The 27,852-nt window shown below is 38.8% G+C and overlaps 1 protein-coding gene across 1 annotated transcript in view; it reads right to left on the bottom strand.

The window, feature by feature from the left end:
* LOC137385980 (diacylglycerol kinase theta-like) overlaps positions 1 to 27,852 on the bottom strand; it is a 36,006-nt gene that overhangs the window by 2,997 nt on the left and 5,157 nt on the right. The window contains exons 4-18 of the mRNA XM_068072616.1: positions 24,107 to 24,209; positions 16,736 to 16,824; positions 14,413 to 14,544; positions 11,906 to 12,053; positions 8,959 to 9,114; positions 8,758 to 8,852; positions 8,306 to 8,378; positions 6,918 to 7,053; positions 5,805 to 6,024; positions 5,532 to 5,682; positions 4,997 to 5,154; positions 4,588 to 4,739; positions 2,539 to 2,687; positions 1,823 to 1,931; positions 1,514 to 1,717 (exon numbers count right to left, since the gene is read on the bottom strand). Of these exons, the coding sequence (XP_067928717.1) occupies positions 1,514 to 1,717; positions 1,823 to 1,931; positions 2,539 to 2,687; positions 4,588 to 4,739; positions 4,997 to 5,154; positions 5,532 to 5,682; positions 5,805 to 6,024; positions 6,918 to 7,053; positions 8,306 to 8,378; positions 8,758 to 8,852; positions 8,959 to 9,114; positions 11,906 to 12,053; positions 14,413 to 14,544; positions 16,736 to 16,824; positions 24,107 to 24,209 (2,075 nt within the window). The remainder of the gene's footprint in view (positions 1 to 1,513; positions 1,718 to 1,822; positions 1,932 to 2,538; positions 2,688 to 4,587; positions 4,740 to 4,996; positions 5,155 to 5,531; positions 5,683 to 5,804; positions 6,025 to 6,917; positions 7,054 to 8,305; positions 8,379 to 8,757; positions 8,853 to 8,958; positions 9,115 to 11,905; positions 12,054 to 14,412; positions 14,545 to 16,735; positions 16,825 to 24,106; positions 24,210 to 27,852) is intronic.

Here is a 27,852-nt window from a genome sequence, read left to right as displayed (position 1 = left end):
TCTATGTTGGACCACCATCAGCTTGATTGACGATGTCACCGCTACCTTTTCTAGACAATGGTTCAAGGTTTGACTATTTGAAAATATAATTACCGTGGAGGGGAACGAATTTGGAAAATGAGCATACTATGTCATCCCATGGCTATAGGACATGTGTGTCATGCTATGGCTATAGGACATGCATGTCATCCCATGGCTATAGGACATGTGTGTCATCCCATGGCTATAGGATATGCATGTCATGCCATGGCTGTAGGACATGTGTGTCATGCTATGGCTATAGGACATGCATGTCATGCCATGGCTATAGGACATGCATTTCATGCCATGGCTGTAGGACATGTGTGTCATGCCATGGCTATAGGACATGCATGTCATGCCATGGCTATAGGACATGTGTGTCATGCCATGGCTATAGGACATGCATGTCATGCCATAGCTATAGGACACGCATGTCATGCCATGGCTATAGAACATGCGTGTCATGCCATGGCTGTAGGACATGTGTGTCATGCTATGGCTATAGGACATGCATGTCATGCCATGGCTATAGGACATGCATGTCATTCCATGGCTATAGGACATGCATGTCATGCCATGGCTGTAGGACATGTGTGTCATGCTATGGCTATAGGACATGCATGTCATGCCATGGCTATAGGACATGCATGTCATGCCATGGCTGTAGGACATGTGTGTCATGCCATGGCTATAGGACATGCGTGTCATGCCATGGCTATAGGAAATGCGTGTCATGCCATGGCTATAGAACATGCGTGTCATGCCATGGCTATAGGACATGCGTGTCATGCCATGGCTATAGGACATGCGTGTCATGCCATGGTTATAGGACATGCGTGTCAAGCCATGGCTATAGACATGGCTAAAACATGCATGTTCTATAGCTATGGCTATAGAACATGTATTATTATCGCTTGACAAAAAACCCTGCAATAACCGAGTCACTGTTTTTTATAAGTTTGTTTTACTTGAAGATTTACAATTCTGTGCTTGTTTCAGTTAAACTCAAGTTTGTAGCCAGCGGTGTAAGTGAGTACTTGTAAGTTACTAGTTCGCAGTAAATCAACAAACCATCAGCTGCATAGAATACCATTATATGGCCACTGATTCCAAACATAGTAGCTACAACAGATGTTCAGCTTATTGGGGTAAGACTTGATGTCAGGGTATTGAAGCAGTTGACTAACAAGAGGAGACAACTAGTAATTATAACTGTAGAAATAAAGTGACCCGCCTGGAGTAACAATTGCAACGCTCAATCATACATACACTTCCTAATAACTTACTTTAGTATCGTAAGTATCAAAAAATTCAAACTTTTATTACAGTTTCGCACCTTGATTCATAAACGAAATAAACATAACACGTCATCAGGTTAAAACTTCTTATAGTTTTATGCCTGTTTTATAAGTCCTATGCCTGTCTGGTACAACCCTTGCTATTGCTCAGTCCTTGCACGCCATCGCCTGAAATCACCGAAACACTGGCTCACCGGCTATTGAATTTTTCGGGGTTCTTCTGACGAGCGTTATGGAAATCAAGGGAGAGCTCTGCGTCGATACCAAAGCCCATGTAGTTATTCATCACAAACATCTGTGTCGTGTCCTCATTTGTGTCAGCCATTTGAGTGTCGTTAGCCAAAGCGACCTTGGTTTCATCAGTCTCCTTCTCTTCAGGGTGAAATATGACAGTCCACCTGAAGAGAGACAAAGCGCTCGGATTATTGCTATCATTCAGCTGACCTTTGCTAAAAATAATCAAAGCTAAACGGAGCGCTGCCGGCTTATGTAGAGCCTTTTACCTGTCTAGCTGAATGTCCTCGGCATCTATGATATCATGTAAGAGACTCATCAGGTCTTCTGTTCCTGTGTAGCCAGAACCCCAACGCAGCACTCTAGCCAAATCATTGCCTGCAACACACAAAATCACATCTCAGCACGGTGATTAGGCAGAAGAGACTGTGGGGGTTGAAGGGAGTGCCAACCAAACTTATAGCCACGCCTAATAAACAAAAAGCTGGAAACCCTCAACAGTTTTTAAAAAGGTAAGAATTGCCTTGATCAATGCTACACAGTATATGCTGACAATGTTGCCAAACTTATTGTAAATGAATCTATATTCCGGCCAGTCTATGACTCAGTCCATTTGGAAATCTAGGTCCTTTAATTATTGTCATCAAGTGTAGACGCTCTTGCAACAATGAGATGTCAAAACAATAATATGCTATAACATATTTGAGAACAAATATATTATAGCAGAGACAAGTGTCAAACACTAGCGATGCTACTGGTATAATTGTTCAAGTGTGCAGCCATTGTCTTATATAGCAACAGAAAAACATTAAGCCCTGCCTCCTTTTACTGCTCAGCTGATCGACAGCCGGCTGGTGTGTACGGAGGTGCGTACGGAGTGTGTAGCTGACTAGTTACGATGGTCATGACCACCACAATATTGTAACATCAGATCTCCTGGTACGCTAGATAAGACAAACAAAAAGGACTGACATAGGAAACATACCAGTGCCTAAAGGAAGGACAGCGATGGGTGGGGCATCGCACACAGCATCTTGACCTACATTGTCAAGACACTGAAGCACCCAGCCTACAGTGCCATCTCCGCCACACACAAGCATCCTGTAGCGCCTTATTGAGCGGAATACGTAGAGCCTACAGTGCAAATTAACACCAAACTAGCACTAGTCATCCTTAAGATTGCATGAGAAGGTTCAATAGCAGGGCTTCACAGTGTCAACGTTACCAAATCAACTCTTTTTTCTCACTAACCATTAAGAAAATTATATTAGTCAAAAAAGTACATTAGTCTGGATACGCAATCGCTGCAACCAAAGTTTCAGGAAATCGGGCCATATGATTCGCACCTTCCAAACAAATATAACACTTAGTAGATTTTGCAATCAATAAGTGATAATTTAGAATATTTTTAGATTACAAATTCCCAGCAAAAGAATTATTAAACTACCTAAAACATATTTATTATCAAGCAAGCAATATCGACGAGAGGTAAGTGAGAGATGACATAAAACCATAAAAAGACAGCATATAAGTTACAATCTACGTTCTTCGGCAGTGAATGAAAAAATTCGATAGATTAAAACGTATTTAAACTTCTAATTAAGTACCAATATGTAAGCATCCATATATATATATATATACATATATGTGAATCATATACGAGGTCTGATCCAAAAGTTCCCGGAATGGAGTTGTATACTCGTGCATATTCACACGATGGAAAAACCCATTGCAGGGTTGGCTGGGAAACACCTCTGGAGTGTTGTCACAAAATTTCAGGTTGCTATGACAATGCGTTCTCATGTGAGCTAACGATATGTCAAGGTCTGTCCGGTGCTTCCGTCATTTTTTTAACAAATTTATCGTCATGCCTAATCAATTGGAACAGCGTATTTGCATTAAATTTTGTGCGAAATTAGGGAAAACAAGTACTCAGGCAGTTGAAATGTTAACTACTGCTTTTGAAGATGCTGGTCTATAAAAAACACAAATTTTTGAGTGGTACAAACGTTTTTGTGAAGGTAGAGACAGCACTGAAGATGACGCGAGGTCTGGCAGACCAGCGTCGGCAAGAACCTGCTCGTAAATTGACAGTGTGAGGTCACTAGTCATGCCAGATCGACGTTTAACCATTAGAGATATCTTGAGAGACTGGACATATTTTTGGAACTGTTCAAAAAGTTTTAACTGACAATTTAAACAATTTTTTAACAAATTAAACGAGTTGCAGCAAAGTTTGTGCCAAGCTTGCTGATTGATGACCAAAACGAGGTCAGGATGCACGCTTGCAACAATTTTAAGGAAGCTTTCAAGAATGATCAAAACTTTATTTTAAAGGTTGTAATATCCTTGTTTTTCCTAATTTCACACAAAATTTAATGCAAATGCGCTGTTCTGGTTTATTACACATGATAAATTTTTTTTAAAAAGACGGAAGCACCGGACAAACCTTGACATATCGTTAGCTCACTTGAGAACGCATTGTCATAGCAACCTGAAATTTTGTGACAACACTCCAGAGGTGTTTCCCAGCCAACCCTGCAATGGGTTTTTCCATCGTGTGAATATGCACGAGTATACAACTCAATTCCGGGAACTTTTGGATCAGACCTCGTATATACATGTATATGAATCATAGATATATGAATCATATATATATATATATGATTCGTATATATGATTATATATGAATCGTATATATATATGAATCATATATATATATATATGATTCTACGAAGACATTTACTTCCTGGGCATGAACTAACCCTAAAGAATATAACGGAAATAGTGAACCATTTACATAGAGGCTTCTAGACTGAATGCAATATTTATTTGTTGTTTTAATTTTGGAATTTTAATGCCAAATCGCATACCAGTGGGTCTGCTATACGCATACAGATATCTGCAAATCTATAGACCGACTATATGTTAGTTGTGTTCTTCTGTTAATATACACCTTTAATGGTAAAACAACTCCAGCAAAAGGTGCTCATAGAATTTTAACTCAACGTCTAGAACAAATTGTACTAGTTACCCAGGCAGTGGTCCTCCATTTAAGAGATCAAATACTTGGTGTGGATTAAGAACTTGTTTAAACCAGGTAATAAGTTGCTGACCCTGGCAGCCGCCGCTGCGAGTGTTTACAAATACGAGAAGTGGACAGTCTGTGTCAGCCATCATGTGGGCCTGCAACAGGCAGCAACTAAATATATCTACACCATTACCAAATGCCATTAAACCATTGGCTGTGATACCCTTTTTAACAGATGCAATGGTTTTTTACTATAAATAACTAATATTTGGTTTCTAAATCTAGTTTATTTGACACTTGATGCTATATAGCATAGCGTGTTATATTATATAGCGTGTGATGCCATTTAGCGTGTTATATTCTGACCAACTCTATCCAACTAATGATAGAGGATTACGAGGAGGCATGCTACCTGTAATTTAGGAAGAAGCATCACGTAGAGAGATTTGCTTGCGAAGGATGCGCTGTTCAAGAGCTGAAAGACTGTACTAGCCTTTTCTCCAGACGTGTAGCTTATCACTAGAGAGCCATATTCATAATATATCGCATCCAGCACACTCCATAAATTATCTACAAGTCATCTATTACCGTAACAAGCGGCTATTGAGAAAAAGATCAGCAGAAATTTCTTATGTAGTCGCTTATTCAAAAAACTGTAATCTGGATTTGAAAGCGAGACTTGCTCACTTTCTTCCAACAAGCAGCCGCATCCCTGATTCACCTTGTAAAGCTTCTCAACATCATGGCAACAGAAATGTGCAACATTTCTATTCCACTAGTCATTAGTTGATGGTCTTGTCACACAATCAGAACAGAAGTTATGTAACAATGTCTTACCTATTTGGCTATTTTAAACACAAGAGATCAAATGCTTTCTATGAAAACAGAGCTTTATAGCTACAATAGTAAGTGATCCAACATGTACAGTACCGTCACATGATGCTCACCTTCACCAATGATGTCTAATAGAATTTTCCTATATTGATGTTGAGTTAAGCTAATAGGTAGATTACTAATAAAAATGGATATCAATGAGCCGTGTGGGTCTTCCTTGAGCTGTATGTAGAACCTAGTCATCCTTGCTCTACACACCGAGTCCTGTAATATAACATCAATACCATTAGTGCTCTCATTCATCAATGCTTCTGACCTAATGAACCCAACATATCCAAAATCATACGCATTACAAAGTACAACGTAGCCTCAGCGTTATTACAGACCTTAGCGATACTCTGTATGAGACTAAATGGTCGTTCGTCCAACTCAAGCTTCCGGTCTATGATTGCCTTGTCCACAAGAATAGTTGTTAGCACAAAGTCATCTATGTTTTCATTCGCTAGTCCAAAACGAACGAGAGCTAGCCTCATGCACTCTTGAGCACTTGTATTCATAGTCACTGGTATGCATACGCAGTTGCTTGTTGCCTTCTCTTGCAGAGGCCTAAAATGCAATCCCAGCAAAATTAAGGATGGGAGACGAGGAGATGAGGCATATTGCATAAGCTCAACACAAGTACGTAATTACTAGAAAAATCCAGCATCCAACACAAGCACCTCCATGTATGAGAATGGCCCTCCTATAGAGTTGTAAGCTCTTGAGTGTGCATGAGAACACAATTACTGTGTTCCCAAGCATCCATGATATGCTTCAAAGAATTTATTCTTTGATGGAATAATTACAGACTAGTTTACATAGTCAGAAAAGATGGCATGTAAATGAATTTCACAAATTTTAGTTGGTTGTCATGGTTACCAGGCTGAAGCCATAGTAGACAGCAAAGCCCATTTTATGATTGTTACTAACTTGTTCTAGTCACTTCTCGATGCGCAATGTCAGCGTGTCTTTTTTGGCAGTTGATAGTCTTAAGTATTTTATAACTATTTTTAAGACTTGCTTTTAAATTCAACTATGTTAAACAAATTTTTATCATAGAAGACTGATACAATGGCCACTGTAGAAATTACAAAGCATGGTTTTGTACAAAACCAGATATTGTGAGAGGCCTTGGAAATATTCAGTGATTACCAACTCTATAGTTGAAGGAGGCTTTTAAGAATCGGTATTCAAAGAATATACATCACAGTAAGAAGAGTTTCCCGTTATCATCAAATCTTAGTAGTTTTTAACATACTCATGAACTGACGTATGTTAAAAATACTAAACTTTGAAGCAAAGAAATCCAGTGATTGAGCACCATCTTTCCATCCTACTTGCTAATTCTGCATTTAAATATGCGCTTTAGTCATTTAAGAAGGTGGCATCGCCCCAAAGCAACATTGACCTTGTAACACTATACTATGGTGACATAAGAAGTCACAGGCAAATGCACTCACAACAGGCTGTCTATATATATGGAGAGTTCACCACGCTCCTTCTCTTTGCGTCGTAAATAGAATGAGTGCACCCAGCCAACAGCTGGTGTACTAATGTAGTCCTTGAGTTTATACCTTTCATCTAGCCTCACATCTTCTGCAAAAGTGCATGGACACTTCCTTAAAGAATAAGAATTTCCTAAGGTAGACCTCAGCCCTGTATCTATGACAGACAACTGGTCGCCTCAAAGTTTAAATAGTCTGTGGAAAGGAAAACTGTTCATCATTTGGTGAGTTCTTAATAAACTGGGTTCTTGAATGTATGATTCAACTAGGTGAACGTCCGGCGTTGCATGGGTAATAGAATAATAACCCAGTGAATTTGAGTAGCTTAAGCTAGTAACTTAAGCTAGTAACTTAAGCTAGTAAAGCTAGTCTAAATCTTTGCTATAATAAGAGCCGTATTCGTTCGTCTGAAACCGGCTAGCATATAATCGTTATGCATCATGATCTCTCACACAATCATGATCTTCAGCATGCTAGTAGTAACCAATAGTATTTACGCAAGCGTAATTTATGCAATAAGTATATGCACAATTATTCACTAGTATGGCCAGTTGGATGCGTACTTTAATGGATAGTACACCTGTCTGCTTGGAACTGAAACCAGAAACTTGGAACTGGAGGTTTTGAGTTCAAATCCAGTGCGAAGCGGAATTTTTGTTCTTAAAACTTTATCGCTATAACTGGACATACGAACGACAAAAACTGAAATTTACATATATACTAATGGAATGCCTGGTGTTGCACAAGTATTAAAAATCAGCCTGATAGCAGTGTCACAATTCTAAACTCAGCTTATAAACAATGCCTCTTGCCATTAGCCCGGTACATTGCCAATAGCTAATTTATATAAGCTAGTTATCCGCGGCTCTTACTAATACATAGAATGACGTTGCACCGTAACGGATATTGGTAGCGTATTTTCACCTACGTAGCGACATATGTCGCCCAATGAATCCATCAATCTCGCCATAGCTAAATTGGTTAGGCATTTGCTTGGCAAATGGGAGGTTCTGAGATCAAATCTTTTACGCTACGGATTCTTCATTTCAATATTTTAATAACTATAGCTGGATATACTGAATTACACACAGATACAAATATGGACTTTGAGATTTATATATAAAGATAAAGAAAGATGAGGACTGGCTGATCTAATTATAGTATCTTGCCACTCCAGTGTAAGACAGACAGCAAACAGAGCACTGATCCATCATATTTAACCTTACACACTATAAGAGTGCCTCAGTGACAAGCCGAAGATTCAGATGGTAATCTTCAGTCAGCAGAAGCGCTAGATAAAACGCTAATGAAAAGAATATAGCTTGTCTCCTGCAGACACTCACCAGTCTCTCCTATGACAGAAAGATAAAACTTGTCTGGCTCCGGCGGCATGTGAAACAGTCGCAGTACCTCGTCCTGTGCACATACCAGACAGAACTATGTTATGAAACCAATGTGAGTGACTGAATTTAGGCAAATAGAGTCTGACAGCACTTTAGATAGTTCTACTACTCTGTTAGGAGTGAATCATTGGGACATTCCGAAGTATGCACTTGACTGACAACTGAAAGTGTTTTGCTAAATAATATTTACTACCTTTGAATTCTCATGGAGCTGGTGACGAGACCAGCGGATGCTTCGCTTAACAGAGAATTGGTCCAAAGCTAAACAAGTATCGCTAAGATCACAAAACAGAAATGAGTGACTCCTTATGTCTGTCAACTTTCACCAACTGTTGCAACAAAACAGTAGAGAGACACCAATAAAAATTTAAAGAAGCTGAGAAAATACTTACCAAAATATTGGCGACCGTAACACTCTTAGGCATGTTGACGACGCGATAGATCCCATCCTTGTATGACGCGTTCCCATCGTACACAAAAATCTTGTCTGAAACAGAACTAGTAGTTGAGCCAGCAAGCAGATGTAAATCACTGAGCCCGTGAACTACGACTACCAACCAATAGTCACGTGCAAGATTAACTTTCATCCTCACCAAGTTCATCTTTCTCACTTTTGGCCTCACGAGGTGACTTGGAGCCGGACAATGTTGGAGCGGAAACGGTTGGTGAGACTGTGGGATGGGCAAGTAGAGGCAACTCCTCATCAGCTCTTGATTCTGTGCTTGGCCACTCGCTTGACACAGACCTGACTGCAAGAGCACCGCCAGCTTCAGAATATATATATATATATATATATATATATATATATATATATATATATGAAGTCAACGGATACTACCTGGCTTCATACAGCAGCGACTACTCTATTTCACTTTTTCTTAACAGTGATTAGGATATATTTGAGTTGAAGGAATGGTACTTTTGATGGGAACAAATAAGAGAACACAACTTCTTTCAAATTAAAAGCTGTCCTAAAAATTAAAGGGCGCAAAGACTAGAAGCTACATACATGTAATTGGAACAGAAAAAACACCGGTTAAATCTATTGGCTAATCCATGAATACACTGCTAGAACTGTAATATGACCAATTGTGTGGACTCGTACTCCGCCACCCTTTTTCTTATTATGTATCTTCATTCTCCAATCACTGAAGTTCCATGTATTAACCTCAACTGATAACAAGTAAGTGTGATACAATCACGACCGATCTACACCAGTCCGACAACTTTGAACTTCATTGATGCATCGCAAGTTAATCCATAGCAATCAGTAAGGTTGCACCTAATGTAACTGATCCTGAATGCAAGAGAGAAAAAGGTACCATCTTTTGGTAGATTTATGTTCGTTCTGTAAACATATTTTTATAGCTACTCTAACCAACACTTTGATATGCTAGCAAACCTTGTAGAAAAAAGGAATGCTCTAGAACTCCTGCTAGCCTTCTTCAACTATTACAAAAGTTAGAGTAATACAAAGAACAGTAATGCTATGGAAGCAGCTATTGTCAGATAATGACATATAAACATGGAGTGTCCTTCCCTTGCTATTTGTGTTAGCTAGTTGTTTTTCCAAAGGTACCATGATGATGAAAAGTAGCTGATGAATTTGATAAGTTCCATCAACTTCATAATTATTTAGTAATTCAATATCATCGCTATTTAAATTTCTATTGGTATTTTATCTTTATTGCAGGAAACTTTAAATGTTACAGATGAAAAGTAATTGAGTGAAAACTAAATGCAACATCCCAACAATTCTATTGCAAAGTTTGAAATATAAACCTACAGTAAAAATTTCAATAGACTATATATAACTTGACATTAGTTTATAATGGATTCATAAAATTCCACAAAATTTGGATATCACAAAGCAAGAAAATTAATAGCTTCAACAAATATTTTCAAATTTTTTTCTAAAAATATAAGAACTAGTAATCTGTGTGAGTTAAAAGTTAATCTCAGAATTTGACAGTGCAGATTAACCGTGTAATATCTAACTGTGTGATATCTAACGGTGTGATATCTAACTGTGTGATATCTAACTGTGTGATATCTAACAGTGTGATATCTAACTGTGTGATATCTAACGGTGTGATATCTAACGGTGTGATATCTAACCGTGTGATATCTAACCGTGTGATATCTAACCGTGTGATATCTAACCGTGTGATATCTAACCGTGTGATATCTAACCGTGTGATATCTAACCGTGTGATATCTAACCGTGTGATATTTAACCGTGTGATATCCAACCGTGTGGTATTCAACCGTGTGATATCTAACCATGTGATATTTAACCGTGTGATATCTAACCGTGTGATATCTAACCGTGTGATGTCCAACCGTGTGATTTCCAACTGTGTGATATTCAACCGTGTGATATCTAACCGTGTGATATCTAACCGTGTGATGTCTAACTGTGTGACATGTGCGTGGACAAAATTGTTATCCTCATTCTCGCAAGCTAGCTATTGTGTGTTGAGTAAGAGAATCAAATGATTCATTTTCTATAAAAATAATAACTCAGTGCTTAATAATAAGAATGTGAACTTTAACCCCACTATTAACCATTAATGCTCAACAGCTCCAATTTTTGCCTTTTTAAAAGGACTGCTTAGTAAATATTGTATTAAAACAAGAGAAGACAACTCTTTATTATGGATAGGCTATCATGGAAACTTTTTCACACAGATAACAGTAGTCAGATCAAGCTGAAGTGAGATCTGTTATGGTTGACACATCAAGACCCATGTGCTAATCACTCATATCATATCTCTATAATGCTCTACACACCTTCCTTACAGATGTACATTATCTTGACTCTGCAGACCACTTCATGACCTCTGATGCTTCATAATTCACTTTGCATAATTATTTAGAAAAAAACCAACAGGAACAGACAAAAATAACCAAGGCAGAACAAGACTGCTTTAAAATCAGGCAGTTTCTATGCGCAAGCATAGATGGACATGTATATAAGAGTTGTCAAACATGCAATCCTGCTCACTAACAGTCGATAACATATGTGCAAGCAAAGGCAAATACCGGATTTCAAAAGTTACGCTCAACAGGTCAGCAATACTATTAAAACTTAAGCACAAAAAACTATAGCCATAGAGGTAGCCAACCAACCATAGAGGTAGCCAACCATAGCCATAGAGGTAACCAACCAACCATTGAGGTAGCCAACCATAGCCATAGAGGTAGCCAACCAACTATAGAGGTAGCCAACCATAGCCATAGAGGTAACCAACCAACCATAGCCATAAAGTAACCAACCAGCCATAGCCATAGAGGTAGCCAACCAACCATAGAGGTAACCAACAAAGTCTGAACTTTACAGGCCTGTTCAGTGCAATTTAATAGAACCTAAGAAGAATAAGCATAATGTGCTAATTTTGATGAACTTAAACTGTATGTCACTTGATACTCCAATCAGTACAACATTGCTGGAGAGGCGAGAGTCTAACATGCGTACAACTATGTATGACTGATGAACCTAGAAAGAGAAGACAACTTAAAAAGTTGAATATTTCTTACTGATTCCGGAAGGTTTTGTGAAGCTGAGCAAAGTCTCTATGTTGAAGTCAAGCCTCGGCACTGTTACACAATATGGAGGCAAAAAAATTTTCCGAAGGCTCCCAAATGAACACTCCACAGGCAGCCTGCGCCGACAGTTTGGGTGAGCCTGAAAGCAGAAACAAAGAATTCTCAGTTTATGTTATTTACTTTAGTGAAGTCAGCTAGAAAAGCTTTGTCTCAAAATTCACGACCTCGTCTCAACATTACGGGGTATGTGGGGCACGTCTCAACAATACGGGGTATGTGGGGCACGTCTCAACAATACGGGGTATGTGAATGGGAAAACACTTGGTAAGCCAATCTATAGCCCCAAGAAAACCAAAAAAGTACGATGTGCAGTGCAAGGGCTGACCTGGTAACCCATGGAGAAGCAAATGTTAGGCGTGGGTAATACGCAGCTGAATCAGCGAGCCAGTAGTGCACTGTCAGATGCATGACAGCATAGCATGAAAAGAAGGGCATTGACAGCGAGGTCGCGTTACAACGCTGCCAGAATTGACACTGGCATACACATGAGGAGTGGGTATGGAAAGGAGGTGGTGTCGGTGTGATCAATATCCTCAAATATCTAACAATAGAGTGATTACTGACTAACTTCGGCGTAGACGCAAATGAAATACTAGCAGATACAGGAGATGGCTGAGCTGAGGTGTTCAAAATAAATTACTTTGGGGCTGGTCTTGGTGAGCTGCCCTAATTGGAGAGGAACAATGTGTTAATGCGAGTTGCATTAAGCTCAAACGCGCCAAACATCCTCAGAATGCCAACAAAGTGGGCTAAAAATAACACTGAGTCATTAGGGCCAATTTCCAACTAGTGCAGTAGTTTAAATGTGTAAATTAATAACAATTACAAAATGTAGGTATGGAGCGGTAGGCATGCTCATTAGCGTAAGGCAGCGGCGATACGAGCAGCCGGCTTACAGCATTCTCGACTCCTTTCTTACCCCACCTTCCTTAGCCCTGCCCACCCTCTACGAATTAGAGGCTTCGATGAGCTCTTATCATCCTACCAGCTAACCTACTGATAATTTAACAGGCCTGAGACTTATATTGCTACACTATGCTTCTATTGCGGGGATGATGCAGATTTGAAAATTCTACACACGTTCAGTTACCTCAGTTACCGTGCGATAAGTGTTTCAATGAACATTAATATGATGCAGATTAACATGATGCAGATTAACATGATGCAGATTAACATGATGCAGATTAACATGATGCAGATTAACATGGTGCAGATTAACATGATGCAGATTAACATGATGCAGATTAACATGGTGCAGATTAACATGATGCAGATTAACATGATGCAGATTAACATGATGCAGATTAACCCAAGCGCTTCGTTAAAAACAAGACATTCTACACCAGAGGCCACAGTGGCGCAGTCCTGTCTTGTCAAATCGAAATAGGACCAACTCAAGTGTAGAAAATGTTTAAATTGGAATAGCTATAACTTGCGCGACATTCTCTTGCGCATCATTGGCAAATGCCGTTTTCATCTTTTGCAAGCTTGAAACGAACGATAAAAATTTATGAGTAATAAAACTCGCTTGACTAGCGGAATTTTGTCATTTCCATCTCACGAATGATACAGACTGGTGGATTAACCGTGTCATGGAATTTCCATCTCATGAATGATACAGACTCGTGGATTAACAGTGTCATGGAATTTCCATCTCACGAATGATACAGACTTGTGGATTAGCCGTGTCATGAAATCGCAGTGCTTAGCAATGTTAGGAGGTAAGATTATAGAGTGAACAGACAGAACTGATGGTGTTGCTTGTGGAAAACTGGGTCAGCGCTGACAGGTTAGACCTGCTGCGGAAAAGTGACAGACTGAGCATGTCATGTGAGAAAAGATCATTATATAGAAAAACCCGATTTCTGGCAGCCAAAACAAATAGTAAAAATAACTACGCTACATCTTTGTGATAGAAAACAGACTAAAATAGATTTACCCGCTATGTCTTATCTTAACAATAGGAATAGCACTATGTCATACACACAGATCACTTAATAGTTTACTTACCTAAAGCCTGGTTCCCATATATGCCGCAAGCACCGGGGACAGCACCGCAGGGCTATCAGCAGTGAAATGTGAACTTATGCGCCGAGTATCACTGGCAGATAATGCAAGAGTTCAGCGCTGCTTAACTTTTCCAAAGAGCCGCGGACAAAATCTTCCCAAAATGCATTGTACAGGTGAAGGTCAGCATTTTCGAAATGGCGTGGCGAGTGAATATTTTTATGTGATCATAGCGATGCAGCTTTATGTGAACAGAAGCCGCCGAGCCTAGCGTCGCAAGTGTTTTGCTGCACAAGATTACCGCCGGGGTTTCATAATCGATATGGGAACCAAGATTTAGTGGCACTACCAGCGATCGGCTGGTTGACTCGACCCCTTGTAACAACGAAAGGAAATTGCTAAAAACAACATGATTGAGTAAAGTGACGCACCGTCAAAGCGCACCATTCGCATCGATAGCCCGTGAGACAATCACCTGACCAGCAGGTCTTCTTGCAGAGGGAGCATTTGGAGTTGCTCGGCAGGTTGCCTTCTCTCCAATGATGGAAGTGTACCACTGTGTTCTACAAAACCAACAATAATCATTATCCGCCCTTGAAATTGGATCAACATAATACAAAATTGAGTTTGCTTTTAGTGACAGGCATTGCCCTCCATTCCTTTCAGCAGGCCTATTCACTCTCAAGGGCAAATACTCATAGAGAGAGTGCATTGAACATAAGATTGAGTAGAACAGGAGAGGCACAAACATTCATGGGGAGGGAAATCGCAGCCGAGTCAGTAGAACGACGGTATACTGCGGTGACTATTAGCCTCTGGCTGGAATGTCCCAAAAAGTAGCCATAACGCCGAAAAGAAATACATCTGGCTGAAAATTCTCCGACAGGAAGCTGACCAAATTTGTTGTTTTTCAGTTCGTCTATGACTTAACAAGATCGACAAATGATGTCTTATTCGGTGCAATGATGAATGCCTAAATCGCAACTGTATCGATAATGCACACTGTGTGTCAAAGTCGGTAGCAATAATAGAGGACTCAGCCTCCTGTGTCTTTCGTTATATTTATTACTTCGCAACAAGCAGCTACTTTTTGGTATAATCAGGTCACTCTTTAGGAGTCGATTTTTTATGAACACAATTTTTTGAACAGTATCGTTCTTTCAAATAATATCAATCCAATTGTGTCGATCTTTGCGGAGTTGATGTAAGGTTATGGCTGTATTTTTGAAAGTTTCAGTCTTTTGCCATACAAATTTGTGTCATGACGGTGGCTCAATATGTAGCCTTTGTTCATGTAGTACTGCAGAGCGACCGGGCTGTTGCGCTGATGAACTTCTGTGTCCAGGATGCAGAGGCTAAAAGTTGCAATTATGTTTTCAGTAAGCGATGCCTAAACTAAATTTGACAACTTGGCTTTATATAGTGCATTGTTTAGAGGGCTACATGTACATCGCTGCCCCAGGGCTGATACTCTGAAAGAAACACCCACCTGGATAGGCCCAGACTTGGATATTGTACCTCCAATCACCTGGTTGGTCAATTTGAAATACACCTTCTAAACACTGGGAGTTCCCTAGAGGGCACCCAGGTTCTACGCCCCGCTAAACATTTAATATGATTCATGCATTAATAAAGCAGAAACAGGCTACAAACAAAGTTTCCAATTTTATTTAAATACATTTTTATTTCGGATTGTTCGTTTGTTTAGTATTGCAAAAACGATCGTTTTTTCTTCTGCAAACAGATTATTTTTTGTTGTTAACAGAGACTAATATATTTTAGTTTACTATTGGTAAAAAATAAACAAAAAAAGCAATTAGCTAACCATAAATCTATTTATAAAAGCCGTTCGTATGGTGACATAATAGTCGCTCTGCCCACTGGCGTCAGTATCGCCAAACGGCAAAATGTCGCTATGCCTGCAAAAGAGTTAATAAAACTTATTCCAAACATCAACCGTCAGAATATCATTTTCATTTACAAAGGAAAACATAATGAATATCAATGAAATAAATATATCATTCATTCTGAGTATATTGCTTAAGGGTTGCTAAGATAATGCAGTGTCGACTGTCTCTTTTACCTTCCTTTCCCGTCAGCAAGCAAGAAGCAGCAATCTGCATTAAAATGAAGACTCGATTTTCGGTGCAATCTCTGGTATTACTGGCTGAATAAAACGTTAATGAGCATGGGCCCTTTTACTGGCTTGGTTGTGGAAACCCCCGCCCCTAAAGTAGCAAATTCACTGACAGTGCTCCATGGTCTGAAAACCCCCCCTAAAACGTGATTTTGGGCCAAACCTAATAGGCCTTTTAGGGGGGAGTATCAGCCCTGGGATCGCTGCATGGCAACAAGAGAAACACAATACAGCCTTATTGATCAAAGCTAAACACCGCATAAAATATACAGATCTTTCATGAGAGTCTGTCAGCACCCTTTAAAACGCAAATTATAAAAAAGTTGGTTGAATCACACAAGAAGGGAGCATCCCAAACAAGCAGATCTATGAGCCAGCTCGATGAGCCAGTCAAATAAGGAAGCTTGTCAAAGCGATCCTGTGACCAGAAGCTTGCTCGTAGAGAGCTGAGTAGATCTTCCAGCTCACTTACTGGCATGATCTTTGTTGCTCCGGCTGAATGCCGATCCAGAAAGAGGCTGGTCAAGCGCAAATAGTATTTAATATGCTAGAGAGACGCCAGATGACAGAATAAAGAAATCTCAGATTATAAGCTGTAGTCAGAGTTCATTCATTACCTGATCAATATGGGGAGTGTAGGTTGCGCATTGCTTGCAGTTGCTCACCACAAAGTCTTTGCACTCCAAGTGTGCGTAACACTCGCAAACTGCAACAGAGATTCATCGACATAAAATCAAACGGTCTATCCTAGACATAGACAGAGGGATCTGTCCTAAACATGGACAGAGGGGTCTGTTCTAGACATGGACAAAAGGGTCTGTTCTAGAAATGGACAGAAGGGTCTATCCTAGACATGGACAGAGGGGTCTGTCCTAGACATGGACAAAAGGGTCTATCCTAAACATGAACAGACCCCTCTGTCTATGTCTAGAACAGACCCCTCTGTCCATGTCTAGGACAGAACCCTCTGTCCATGTCTAGGACAGACCCCTCTATCCTAGACATGGACAGAGTTCTGTCCTAGACATGGACAGAGGGGTCTGTCCTAGAAATGGACAGAGGGGTCTGTCCTAGACATAGACAGACCCCTCTATCCTAGACATGGAAAGAGGGTTTTGTCCTAGACGTGGACAGAGGGGTCTATCCTAGACAAAAAGAGAGGGGTCTGTTTTAGACATGAACAGAGGGGCCTGTCCTAGACATAGACAGAAGGTTCTGTCCTAGAGATGGACAGAGGGTTCTGTCCATGTCTAGGACAGAGCCCTCTGTTCTAGACATGAACAAAGGGGTCTGTCCTAGACATGGACAGAGGGGTCTATCCTAGACATAGACAGAGGGGTCTGTCCTAGACAGAAGGGTCTGTCCTAAACATGGACAGAGGGGTCTGTCCTATACAAATACAGAGGGGTCTGTCCATGTCTAAGAGGTACTGAAGACGAGTATCAGAACTTAGACGAAATGCAAAAATGGCTGGTAAGCAGACCAGCGATTGGAGAAACAAGGTAACTAGATGAGTGCTAAATCATTAGAGAGACTACTTGGGGTGAGCTAAACTGGCACCAGCCACTGAAACATGTAAAGTGAATATTTATCTGGTATGGAGAAGCAAAGTGTCATGCACCCTTGCCATTTAGTTTATAACGCAGTTTTCTTCTTTCTTAACTATAATCGTAAGACTAAATTTTTGGTAATCGTAGAAAATAAAAAGGGTAACAATGCTATGTTTTTATGTCGCACTGCAATGCCAAACCTTTGCAAGAATATTTCGATGCCATTCACATGGCTACTTTAAAGGTTGACTTGCAACAAAATTCACATTACAGTTATTTGATCTGAAAAGATTCACCATGTCTTACTCTGTTGTGTTGTAGGTGCAAAATATGTGGAAAGGTGATTACAAGCTCTTAAAAGCTAAAAAACGAACAGAAAATCGCAGCCACACGAGACCGCCGTAGTTTGGATTCTCTTTCCAAAACAGCTCAAATGTGATGTAGTTGTGAGAGATGGTTTCTGTTTACAATTTCATGCAACCTTATTCGTTGAAATATTTTCACAAATATACTTCACGCATTCAATAAAACTATGTCTATTGTTCTTACACGTCTATTTTATCGTCATCGTAATGCTGTCTTTTTTAGCAGTGATATCTTATAACTTACCGTAAAAATTCGTTTAATTTTTTAGCCTTAGCTTGAAAGAGTACATATCATTGTCTGATAATCATGACGAGCCTGTTGGTCACTTGTGATAATCGAAAAGTGCTGCAGAAATTATTTGCGAAGTATTGGGTCACATGATTAGATTACGACTTGCTGATTAGACCAAACTGAAACAAAACTGTAAAGTAGCGAGCATCTATATTTGATACGGGGTCTTCGATAAAACCCGAAGTGTTTGTCATAAACTAGTGCTACGATAAGTTTTATATTGAGGTTTTTATTGGCCTTTCAATTCACATGAGAACATCACGCGACAAGACAATAACCAAATTTCATGGCTACGTCATCGAAATAAAGAGATTCCAATCTACGGCGGCTTTTCGTTTTTGAGCTTTCAAGAGCTTGTAATCACATTTCCACATATTTGGCACCTACAACAACAGAGTAAAACATGGTGAATCTTTTGATACCAAATAACTGTAATGTGAATTTTATTGCAAGTCAACCTTTAAAATTTAATAGTGTGCCAGGCTGTGTGAGGTTTTTTAATTAACGGCTTGACTGGGAATATGCTAGTACAGGAAGGTGTGGCCGCCGAGCATGCTTCATAACAATGGAATGTGGTGGAAGGAGAGGATATGATGATAAAGAAAAGGATATTAATGCAGCAAAACCAGTCAATACTGGCAAACCTATCGAGCCCTGCGTGGAAAGAACAGCTAACTGCATTTGAATACACAAGATATGCTAATGAACATGCAGTACACACAACTAATAGAAACAGACCAGTTCATTGTTGCCCACAATAGAGTCCCTAGCTTTGCTTGCCATGTGTAAGACTACGATGCTAATCCTAGAAGGGTAAGCATGACAAAATTTAAAAAAGTCCTTTGTAGAAAGGAGCACACAATAAACATCAATTTAGTTTCAAGTGCATCCATAAAGTCGGAGTTGTTTTCTACCTGCCACTTTCAGTGATATGCGACCAACGCTGGGATTACTTACTCTCTCAACTATGAGATATTTTTAGCATACAATGAATGCATTTGTTATAAGTTCAGCATTCTATTACAATAGCCTAGAAACTTCAGTAACTGTAGCAGAAAGGAACTATATTGGAGAGGAGCTGTATCGGAGAGGAACTGCATCAGAGAGGAACTGCATCGGAGAGAAGCTGTATCGGAAAGGAACTATCAGAGAGATACTGTATCAGATAAACTATATGAGAGACTAACTGTATGAGAGACTAACTGTGTCAGAGCGGAACTGTATCAGAGAGGATCTGTATCAGAGAGAATCTGTATTAGAGAGGAACTGTATCGGAGAAGAACTATATCAGAGAGGAACTGTATCGAAGACGAACTGTATTGGAGAAGAACTGTATCTGAGAGTAACTGTATCGGAGAGGAACCGTATCGGAGAGGAACTGTATCGGAGAGGAACTGTATCAGAGAAGAACCGTATCGGAGAGGAACTGCATCGGAGAGGAACTGCATCGGAGAGGAACTGTATCAGAGAGGAACTGTATCGGAGAAAAACTGTATCAGAGACGAACTGTATCGGAGAGGAACCGTATCGGAGAGGAGCCGCATCGGAGAGGAACTGTATCGGAGAGGAACTGTATCGGAGAAAAACTGTATCAGAGACGAACTGTATCAGAGACGAACTGTATCAGAGACGAACTGTATCAGAAAGGAATTGCATCGGAGAGGAACTATATCAGAGACTAACTGTATCAGAGAGGAACTATATCGGAGAGGAACTGTATCGGAGAGGAACTGTATCGGAGAGGAACTGTATCGGAGAGGAACTGTATCGGAGAGGAACTGTATCGGAGAGGAACTGTATCGGAGATGAACTGTATCAGAGATGAACTGTATCGGAAAGAAACTGTTGTAAAAGAGGAATGTTGTTGAGCCAAACTATTGTAGAAACAACTTTCTGCAAGCGTAACTGTTACGAAGAACTGCTGTAAAATATGACTACTGCTGAGTATATCGACTTAAGAGACAATTTGTTGCAGAAAAGTGACTTGGCATGCGAGTCATTAAAAGAGAGTAGTCAAGTTAAAGTACAATTGGCCAGTTTATTTGATTACATTAGCTGCTTAAATATAATCAGAAAGCACGAGCGACTTCCTAAACCCTTCATTGAATTCTAATTATTTTTATTAGTCAAAGCGCTGCCGCTTAACAACTCTTACGGCAGCAGGCCATCGGTGCTAGGCTCTCAGGGCTAATTCACAGATAGAACGCCAAAGCATGGGCATAGTCTTTTAGTAGCTACAACATAACTACTTCTACAGAGGCAGCCTATTCTAAACAAAAATCAATATTCTTCAAGCATGGCCTCTACGAGTGGCTAAATTTAATTAGACCAGTGGCAGTGACTGTGACATCGAGCTGTGAGTATCCAGGGAGCCGCTCTAGGTTCAAAATACAATATATGAAAATCTTTTTCTCAAAATACTAGTTTCCTGTCATGGAGGAATTCAAACTATGTGCGTATTCAGTAATCCCTTCAATACTTAGGTTAAAAGATGGCCCCTGCTAAAACCTATGCACCTATATAATAGTCACATGACGAAGGCTCTCTTGCCATTGACTACAATTTAAAAACCTGCTCAACATTGAATACACGATGATCTAAAGGGAGATGGCACTAGCAGCTGGCATCTGATAAGATCATGGAGAAAAGTGCACGGGTTGAGAGACGGATGCAGGGCAGTCACTAACAATGTTACTCTTCAAGATGCGTAAAAGAGGACAAAGCGTGTTCTGCAATTAGTTGTGATAAAAGAAATCGATAGGTTGGCCTGGCTGGGATGAACGTAGGTTGTTAAAAATAGTTTGCAGTGCATCCCTTGTAATTTAGAGCTGCCGATAGTAGGGTCTGCCGCAGGGCCAGAGACTTTATCACTTAGAGATGAAGTATAAACTTTAACAAGTGTTCTAACAAAATTAAACTCTGATATTTACACCAGTATACATATAGCTATAAGTATTCAGTATACATATAGCTATGAGTATTCATAGCAATCATATAGCCATGGAAGTGGCTGTAATTTCAAATGTATTTCTGTAAACATACATATCTAATAATGGATTAAGAAGTAGCTTTGCTTAGTTAAATATTATCTCACGTTGTATCAACTGCAGTGGGTACGCAAGTAAATCATAGACTGGAGTGTTTATCAAAGATATTATGTGCTATATATTGGAAGGCCAAACGCATGCTGACTACAAAACTATCCCGTTACTATGTAAAGGTTCTTCCTTATTCGCAACCACACATCTAAGGAAATCATTAACGTAACACTATTCCCAACGGTCTACCGCCTCTGAATATACATATTCAAGACAAGTAAAGTTATATTTACCTGCCAGAAAAGATAAAAATAAATTTTTAAAAACATGGCACGTTTGCGCTGAAAACAGAGCACGCGGGTGAACGTCACAATTGCAGGTAACTCAAGTGACCATAAGAAATTAAACTCTATTCCCTTCTTAATGTAATTCTTTATGCTATGAAAACTATTGGCAACTTTTAGCTCTAGCCCGAGTAACTCGGGCTAGTTTATACTGTACATGAATAACTCTCAGTCCATATAGGTAGAATGTTTATACTGTACATGAATAACTCTCAGTTCATATAGGTAGAATGTTTATACTGTACAAGAATAACTCTCAGTACATATAGGTAGAATGTTTATACTGTACATGAATAACTCTCAGTTCATATAGGTAGAATGTTTATACTGTACATGAATAACTCTCAGTTCATATAGGTAGAATGTTTATACTGTACAGGAATAACTCTCAGTACATATAGGTAGAATGTTTATACTGTACATGAATAACTCTCAGTTCATATAGGTAAAATGTTTATGCTGTACAGGAATAACTCTCAGTACATATAGGTAGAACGTTTATACTATACAGGAGTAACTCTCAGTTCATATAGGTAGAATGTTCATACTGTACAGGAATAACTCTCAGTCCATATAGGTGGAATGTTTATACTGTACATGAATAACTCTCAGTCCGTATAGGTAGAATGTTTATACTGTACAGGAATATCTCTCAGTCCGTGTCGGCAGAATGTTTATACTGTACATGAATAACTCTCAGTCCGCGTAGAATATATTAAATGCTCTCAACGTTATAGCGTTAACCTTGGACGCTTGTAGCTAATTTTTCACAACATTAGCTTGCTATATGCCATAAACATCTCGTTGGAGCAAATTTTCTTATAAAACTAGACAGTATTTTGTTTAATTCATTTCGTATCCCAAAGTAATGATACAAGTAAAGATAAATAATACAAGCCATGTTAAAGACTAAATGTAACAACTTAAATAATATGTAAAAATTAAATATTTTAATAATCAGTAAAAAGAGGTATTTATTATTATTATTTCATCTTAGGTTGGATGATAGAGTGAGTGATAGAAATACTTGCCCAACTTACTTTAACTTACACTAAATATAGTTTAATCTAATCTACCTAATATATGTTTTTTAGATACTCCGACATTTTACTTTTCATGTAGAGCAACATTTTTAGTTGCTTACAGAAATTTAATTTTCAAAAAAATTTGAATATCATGCATTGGAAATATTTCTTGTGTTGAGATAAATATTGACTTTTGTTTTAATCTTACATTAAAAACTTCGTAGGTAGAGATAGCATCGAGTAAAGGTTTGACTGTGATGCATATCTGTGGACCAATTAAAGTAAACTTTTATTGATCGATTGTAATATATAAACATGAATGTCAATTTTTATATCATGTTAAAATTATACTTTAACCAGTGAAAAGATTTTCTTAATGCTGTTTCCAAAGTAGACATATAACGTTGAAAGGAACTGATTGTAGACTTATCATATATACAAACCCTGACAATGTTGTGTAAACTTAGAAGAAGATGAAATGTTGGATTACTTCATTGAGATAATAAAGGCAGTGATCTTATAACAGTGCGCTGTAACTGTACCAGGCTCACGCTGACCCTTGCTCAGACATGGATGGACTGACTATTGGACCAGGGTGCCAACACTGACTGAGACATAAGAAGCAAAAGGCAAATGCTTGCAACTACAAATAAGCTCATAAGAAAATGGGCATCAATGAAGTCTAACAATACGATTTAAAGCTAAGACATCTATATTTATCGAACAAAGCCTTTACCTTGGTAGCAGATAGACAAATTATCCTTCGTTTATTCGTGACGTCATTCTATCGTTGTCTGCCGTCTCTATGGACAACTTTTATTGTTAAAAACACGAAGCTTCTGCAATTAATTATTGCAAACAATGCTTTTGTTTGCAAATTTTTTATTTTAGTATCAAAACAACACCAAAAAGCACTATTAATCAAGAGAGTGATGATCATTTTCTACAAAGATGGCGACTTTTTCATGGACGAGCGCATGTGCAAACAGGGTGATGACGCCAAAAAAAACGATTGATACATGATTTTACACATAAAAGGATTTTATCATGAACTATAGCTTGGGTACTATATTTACATACACCAACAACTGTGATGATAAATAATTTATATTTTCAAAATTTTTATATTACAAATATAATTAAATTTTGGTGGAGTGAAAGTTGTGGCATGCTTATTGATTATGTCTCAGCGAAAGACGCACACACAGGCAACACTGATGAAATGGAGTAGGCAATACAAAAGGGTGACTAGCTGCATAACATAAGGAAAATATGCTAACAAAGATGCATGTAATCTGTGAGAGAAATAAATGAGGCGAATGAGTGACTATTCATATAGACAAAAGCTTGCAAAAACTTCCTCATTCGAGGTACCTTCACAGCGATACGCAGCAGAATCCTCCAACTTCCTCCTACATACATTGCAGAATTTCTTCTTAAACGTTCTGCAGTCCGACCAGCAGTGGGCAGAGGGATTCTACACAGAAGAAAACAGGTTAACGTAACCAGTCGAAGATGACCTGTTGCAGTACGGAGGAAACATCTAATACTGTTTATTGTCCAGCTGTAGGTACTGACTTTCCCTCAAGCTACTAACACAGCTAGTCTTAACGCATTGGTCAGGAATTCTGTTCTTGAAATAACCAGTTTTATTAAGATGAAGTTTTGAACCAAAGGCAGACAGTCATAGGTGGTCCGCTTTGCTAGAGGTGGCATTAAGGGGTAAAAGTTTGATTGAAAATTCTGAACTACAACATGAACTGGTGACACTAATATAATTTCTTTAAAGGTTGACTAGCAACAAAATTCACATTACAGTTATTTGTTATAAAAAGGTTCACTATGTCTTACTCTGTTGTGTTGTAGGTGCAAAATATGTGGAAATGGGATTACAAGCTCTTGAAAGCTAAAAGATGAACAGTTAATCGCAGCCATCACGAAAACGCTGTAGGTTGGAATCCCTCTCAAAACGGCTCAAATTTGATGTAGTTGAACCCGATGTGCTTCTATTTACACTTTTATGCAACCTCATTCGTCGAAATGTTTTTACAAATAAACTTCAAGCATTTAATAAAACCATGTCTATTGTCCTTAGGCGTCTATTTCACTATTATTGTAATGCTGTCACTTTGAGCAATGATATCTCAAAACCTAGCCTAAAAATTAGTTTAATTTTTTAATCTTAGCTCGAAGGAGTGCATATCATCATCTGATAAACATGACGAGCCTGTTGGTCACCTGTGATAGTCAAAAAGTGCTGCAGAAGTTGTTGGCGCTATTTGGCAGAGAATATGGGTCACATAATCTATTTGGCAGAAAATATAGGTCAGATGATCAGATTATGACTAAATGAATAGACTAAGCTGAAACGAAACTGCAAAGTAGAGAGCATTTATATTTGCAAACCCGAAGTGTTTGTCATAAACTAGTTTTACGAGAAGTGTTATATTGAGCATTTTATTGGCCTTTCATTTCACGTGATAATTTCACGTGTCAAAACAATAACCACGTGGAGTTGAGTACGTCATCAAAATAAAGGGATTCTAACCTACGACCGTTTTTTTAATTGTTCGTTTTTGAGCTTTTAAGAGCTTGTAATCACATTTCCATATATTTTGCACCTACAACACAGCAGAGTAAGACATGGTGAATCTTTTGATACCAAATAACTGCAATGTGAATTTTATTGCAAGTCAACCTTTAAAGTTTGATTATTTTTACGTCACACAGCCTTAAATATTGCCTCTCTCTACTACTACTAGCTTGACTGGTGTCAGTTAGCACTCACTGAAGGTAGTTTATTAGCCATAAACCTAATCAAATAGAAGCGTGAAAGCAATTAACCTCTATGGAAGTTACCTCTATGAAAGTTTCTAGCTATTTGCCTCAAGAGTAAGAATAGTGGTGAAATAACACTAGAATTCATTAAACGGATTGCACAATTTTCAACCAGTTGTTACAGGCAGAACAGTATAAATATTTCGCATAGAGCAGCATCATAAAATATACTGATTGAATATATATTGTTGCTACAACGCTAGATGTGCTAGAGAATAATTTTGCCGAAATTTTAAAATCCGCCTAAAGAGCTGTCTAGCAAGCATTTTATAAAATAGCCTGTCATATAAATAGCCATAACTGCAGACATACGAAAAACAGTGTTTTCACACAAATGACGTTTGGAAAAAAGCCAAATTTTCAAAGATGGTTAAAGATTACCTAGATATCGCTGGAATCATAAGAATGCAGCACTAGCTGACACTGCAGACTAGTTGGGTGTGATAAAATCCCTCCGACAACGACCCAGTGTCCAAATAGTAGCGGGTATATTTGACTTTCTTACTGCGGAACAGTGTCAAAAGATTATTTGTGCAATACACATGACTTGATTACTAGTAAGACAGCGTCACGCTCAATAGCTGCCAGTGATCGCACGCAAGTGACAAATAAGCAATCGACAAAAAATATGTGAGAGAACATTTTTAGAATGGTGAGCTCAGGTGAGTCACAACGTTTAAGATTTGTCATCCGCTGACCAAATGATTGCAGACTTGTAGAACAGCGTGTCAATTTAAACTCTGACATTACTGCGAATGTGAGGAGCCTTGATAGGAATTGGAAGGGTAGGAAAAATAAGCTGGGATTGTATTCGCTATGGTATCATTGACTCAGTATTTACATGAGAGATCATCTCTATATAGAGAGATATAAATCTGACAGCGCAATCATTAACTGAACTGGGTGTCCTTCAGCAGGTACGCATGATTGATACATCACCTGCGCCTGGAAACGATAGTAACACGACAAGCTGGAGACTCGCATGAATTGTTAATCTGGTACATTACGATGTGCAATTCATGGGACTTTGGAATACGCAAAGGCTATACAGAACGATTGCCATGCATGGCTGGGCTTTCCCAGGATGTAGCTACTTGTATGAAAGCGTTAGTCAAGTGTGGAGCGGTATCATATGCGTCTGAGATCGATGAGCTACCTTGACACTCCTGCTCCAATCAATGTCAAACTATTCTTTCCCACGAGCACAACACAACTTGTACTGACTGGCGGTTTCTTTACTGGAAAGATACAAATCGAAAAAGATCCTCTCGACCATAGTGACAGCGTATACACTTAGGACTTGCGCTGCAGGCAATCAAAGAATCTACAGCAGGGATAATTAGCTATTGACTGTGACTAGATTGTTACCAGATAAATTTACCTTAATATGACAAATGATTTGGCAGTTGAGCGTCATGATACAATATTTAATCTAGATTGGCAGAGAAGGTAATAGTTTCCAAGATATGATACTGTGGAGAAGATTTGGTTTGTCGACATATGCAAAGGAGTCAGTAAGTCGAAGAATGATCTACTGATCTACTATAATTGTCTGAATGAAGTGGGTTGATGGATGTATCATCGGTTTGGGTTTTAGATAAACACTTAGCAATTGAACGGACTCAATTCTATTGAGTGATTATTAAAACAATATTAAAACAATCTGTCGCTGATATCAATATTTTCTTTTGGAATGAATCTAGCACTGTGACATGTCCTTGACATCAAGACAGTTGTGAAATTGATGTTTGGATAGGCTTTAGACAACAGTTGTGTGTGAATCTTCCCAGCAGCACCAAATCTTTGATGCACCATCACACAAATAAATTATTCAGGTGCCATGGCAAGACGAATTCGTCGACGCTTCAGCATGCAACCGCATCATTTACACATTATCGCCTCATAAAAACTTTGTGGTAGACTGCGAAAAATCTCTACAAACCAGCGTGAAATATCCAAAAACTTTCAGACAGCCAATTCAAAATCTTGGCTGGCTGATTCGATTCATGACTAACGATACGACAATTCAGGTAATGCACACAGAATTTGCTTTGAAATGCTTGCATGAATACACCAAGATAACAATAGACAAAATGATGGCTGACAAGGATGAGTGCACAGATAAAGCCTGGTTTTTGATGTATCTTAATTTATCAAACTAAACACAGATGAAGACACAGTAGTTTACAGAACCATGCCAAAATCTCTAAGAAATATGATAAGGAGTTGCCTTCTCACAGTAAATGATATTAAATATGTCATAAATTCATCTACCCTACACC

Source organism: Watersipora subatra, chromosome 1, assembly GCF_963576615.1.
Source record: "Watersipora subatra chromosome 1, tzWatSuba1.1, whole genome shotgun sequence".
In the NCBI taxonomy this organism is placed as follows: domain Eukaryota; kingdom Metazoa; phylum Bryozoa; class Gymnolaemata; order Cheilostomatida; family Watersiporidae; genus Watersipora; species Watersipora subatra.
This window is presented reverse-complemented; position numbering and strand designations above follow the sequence as displayed.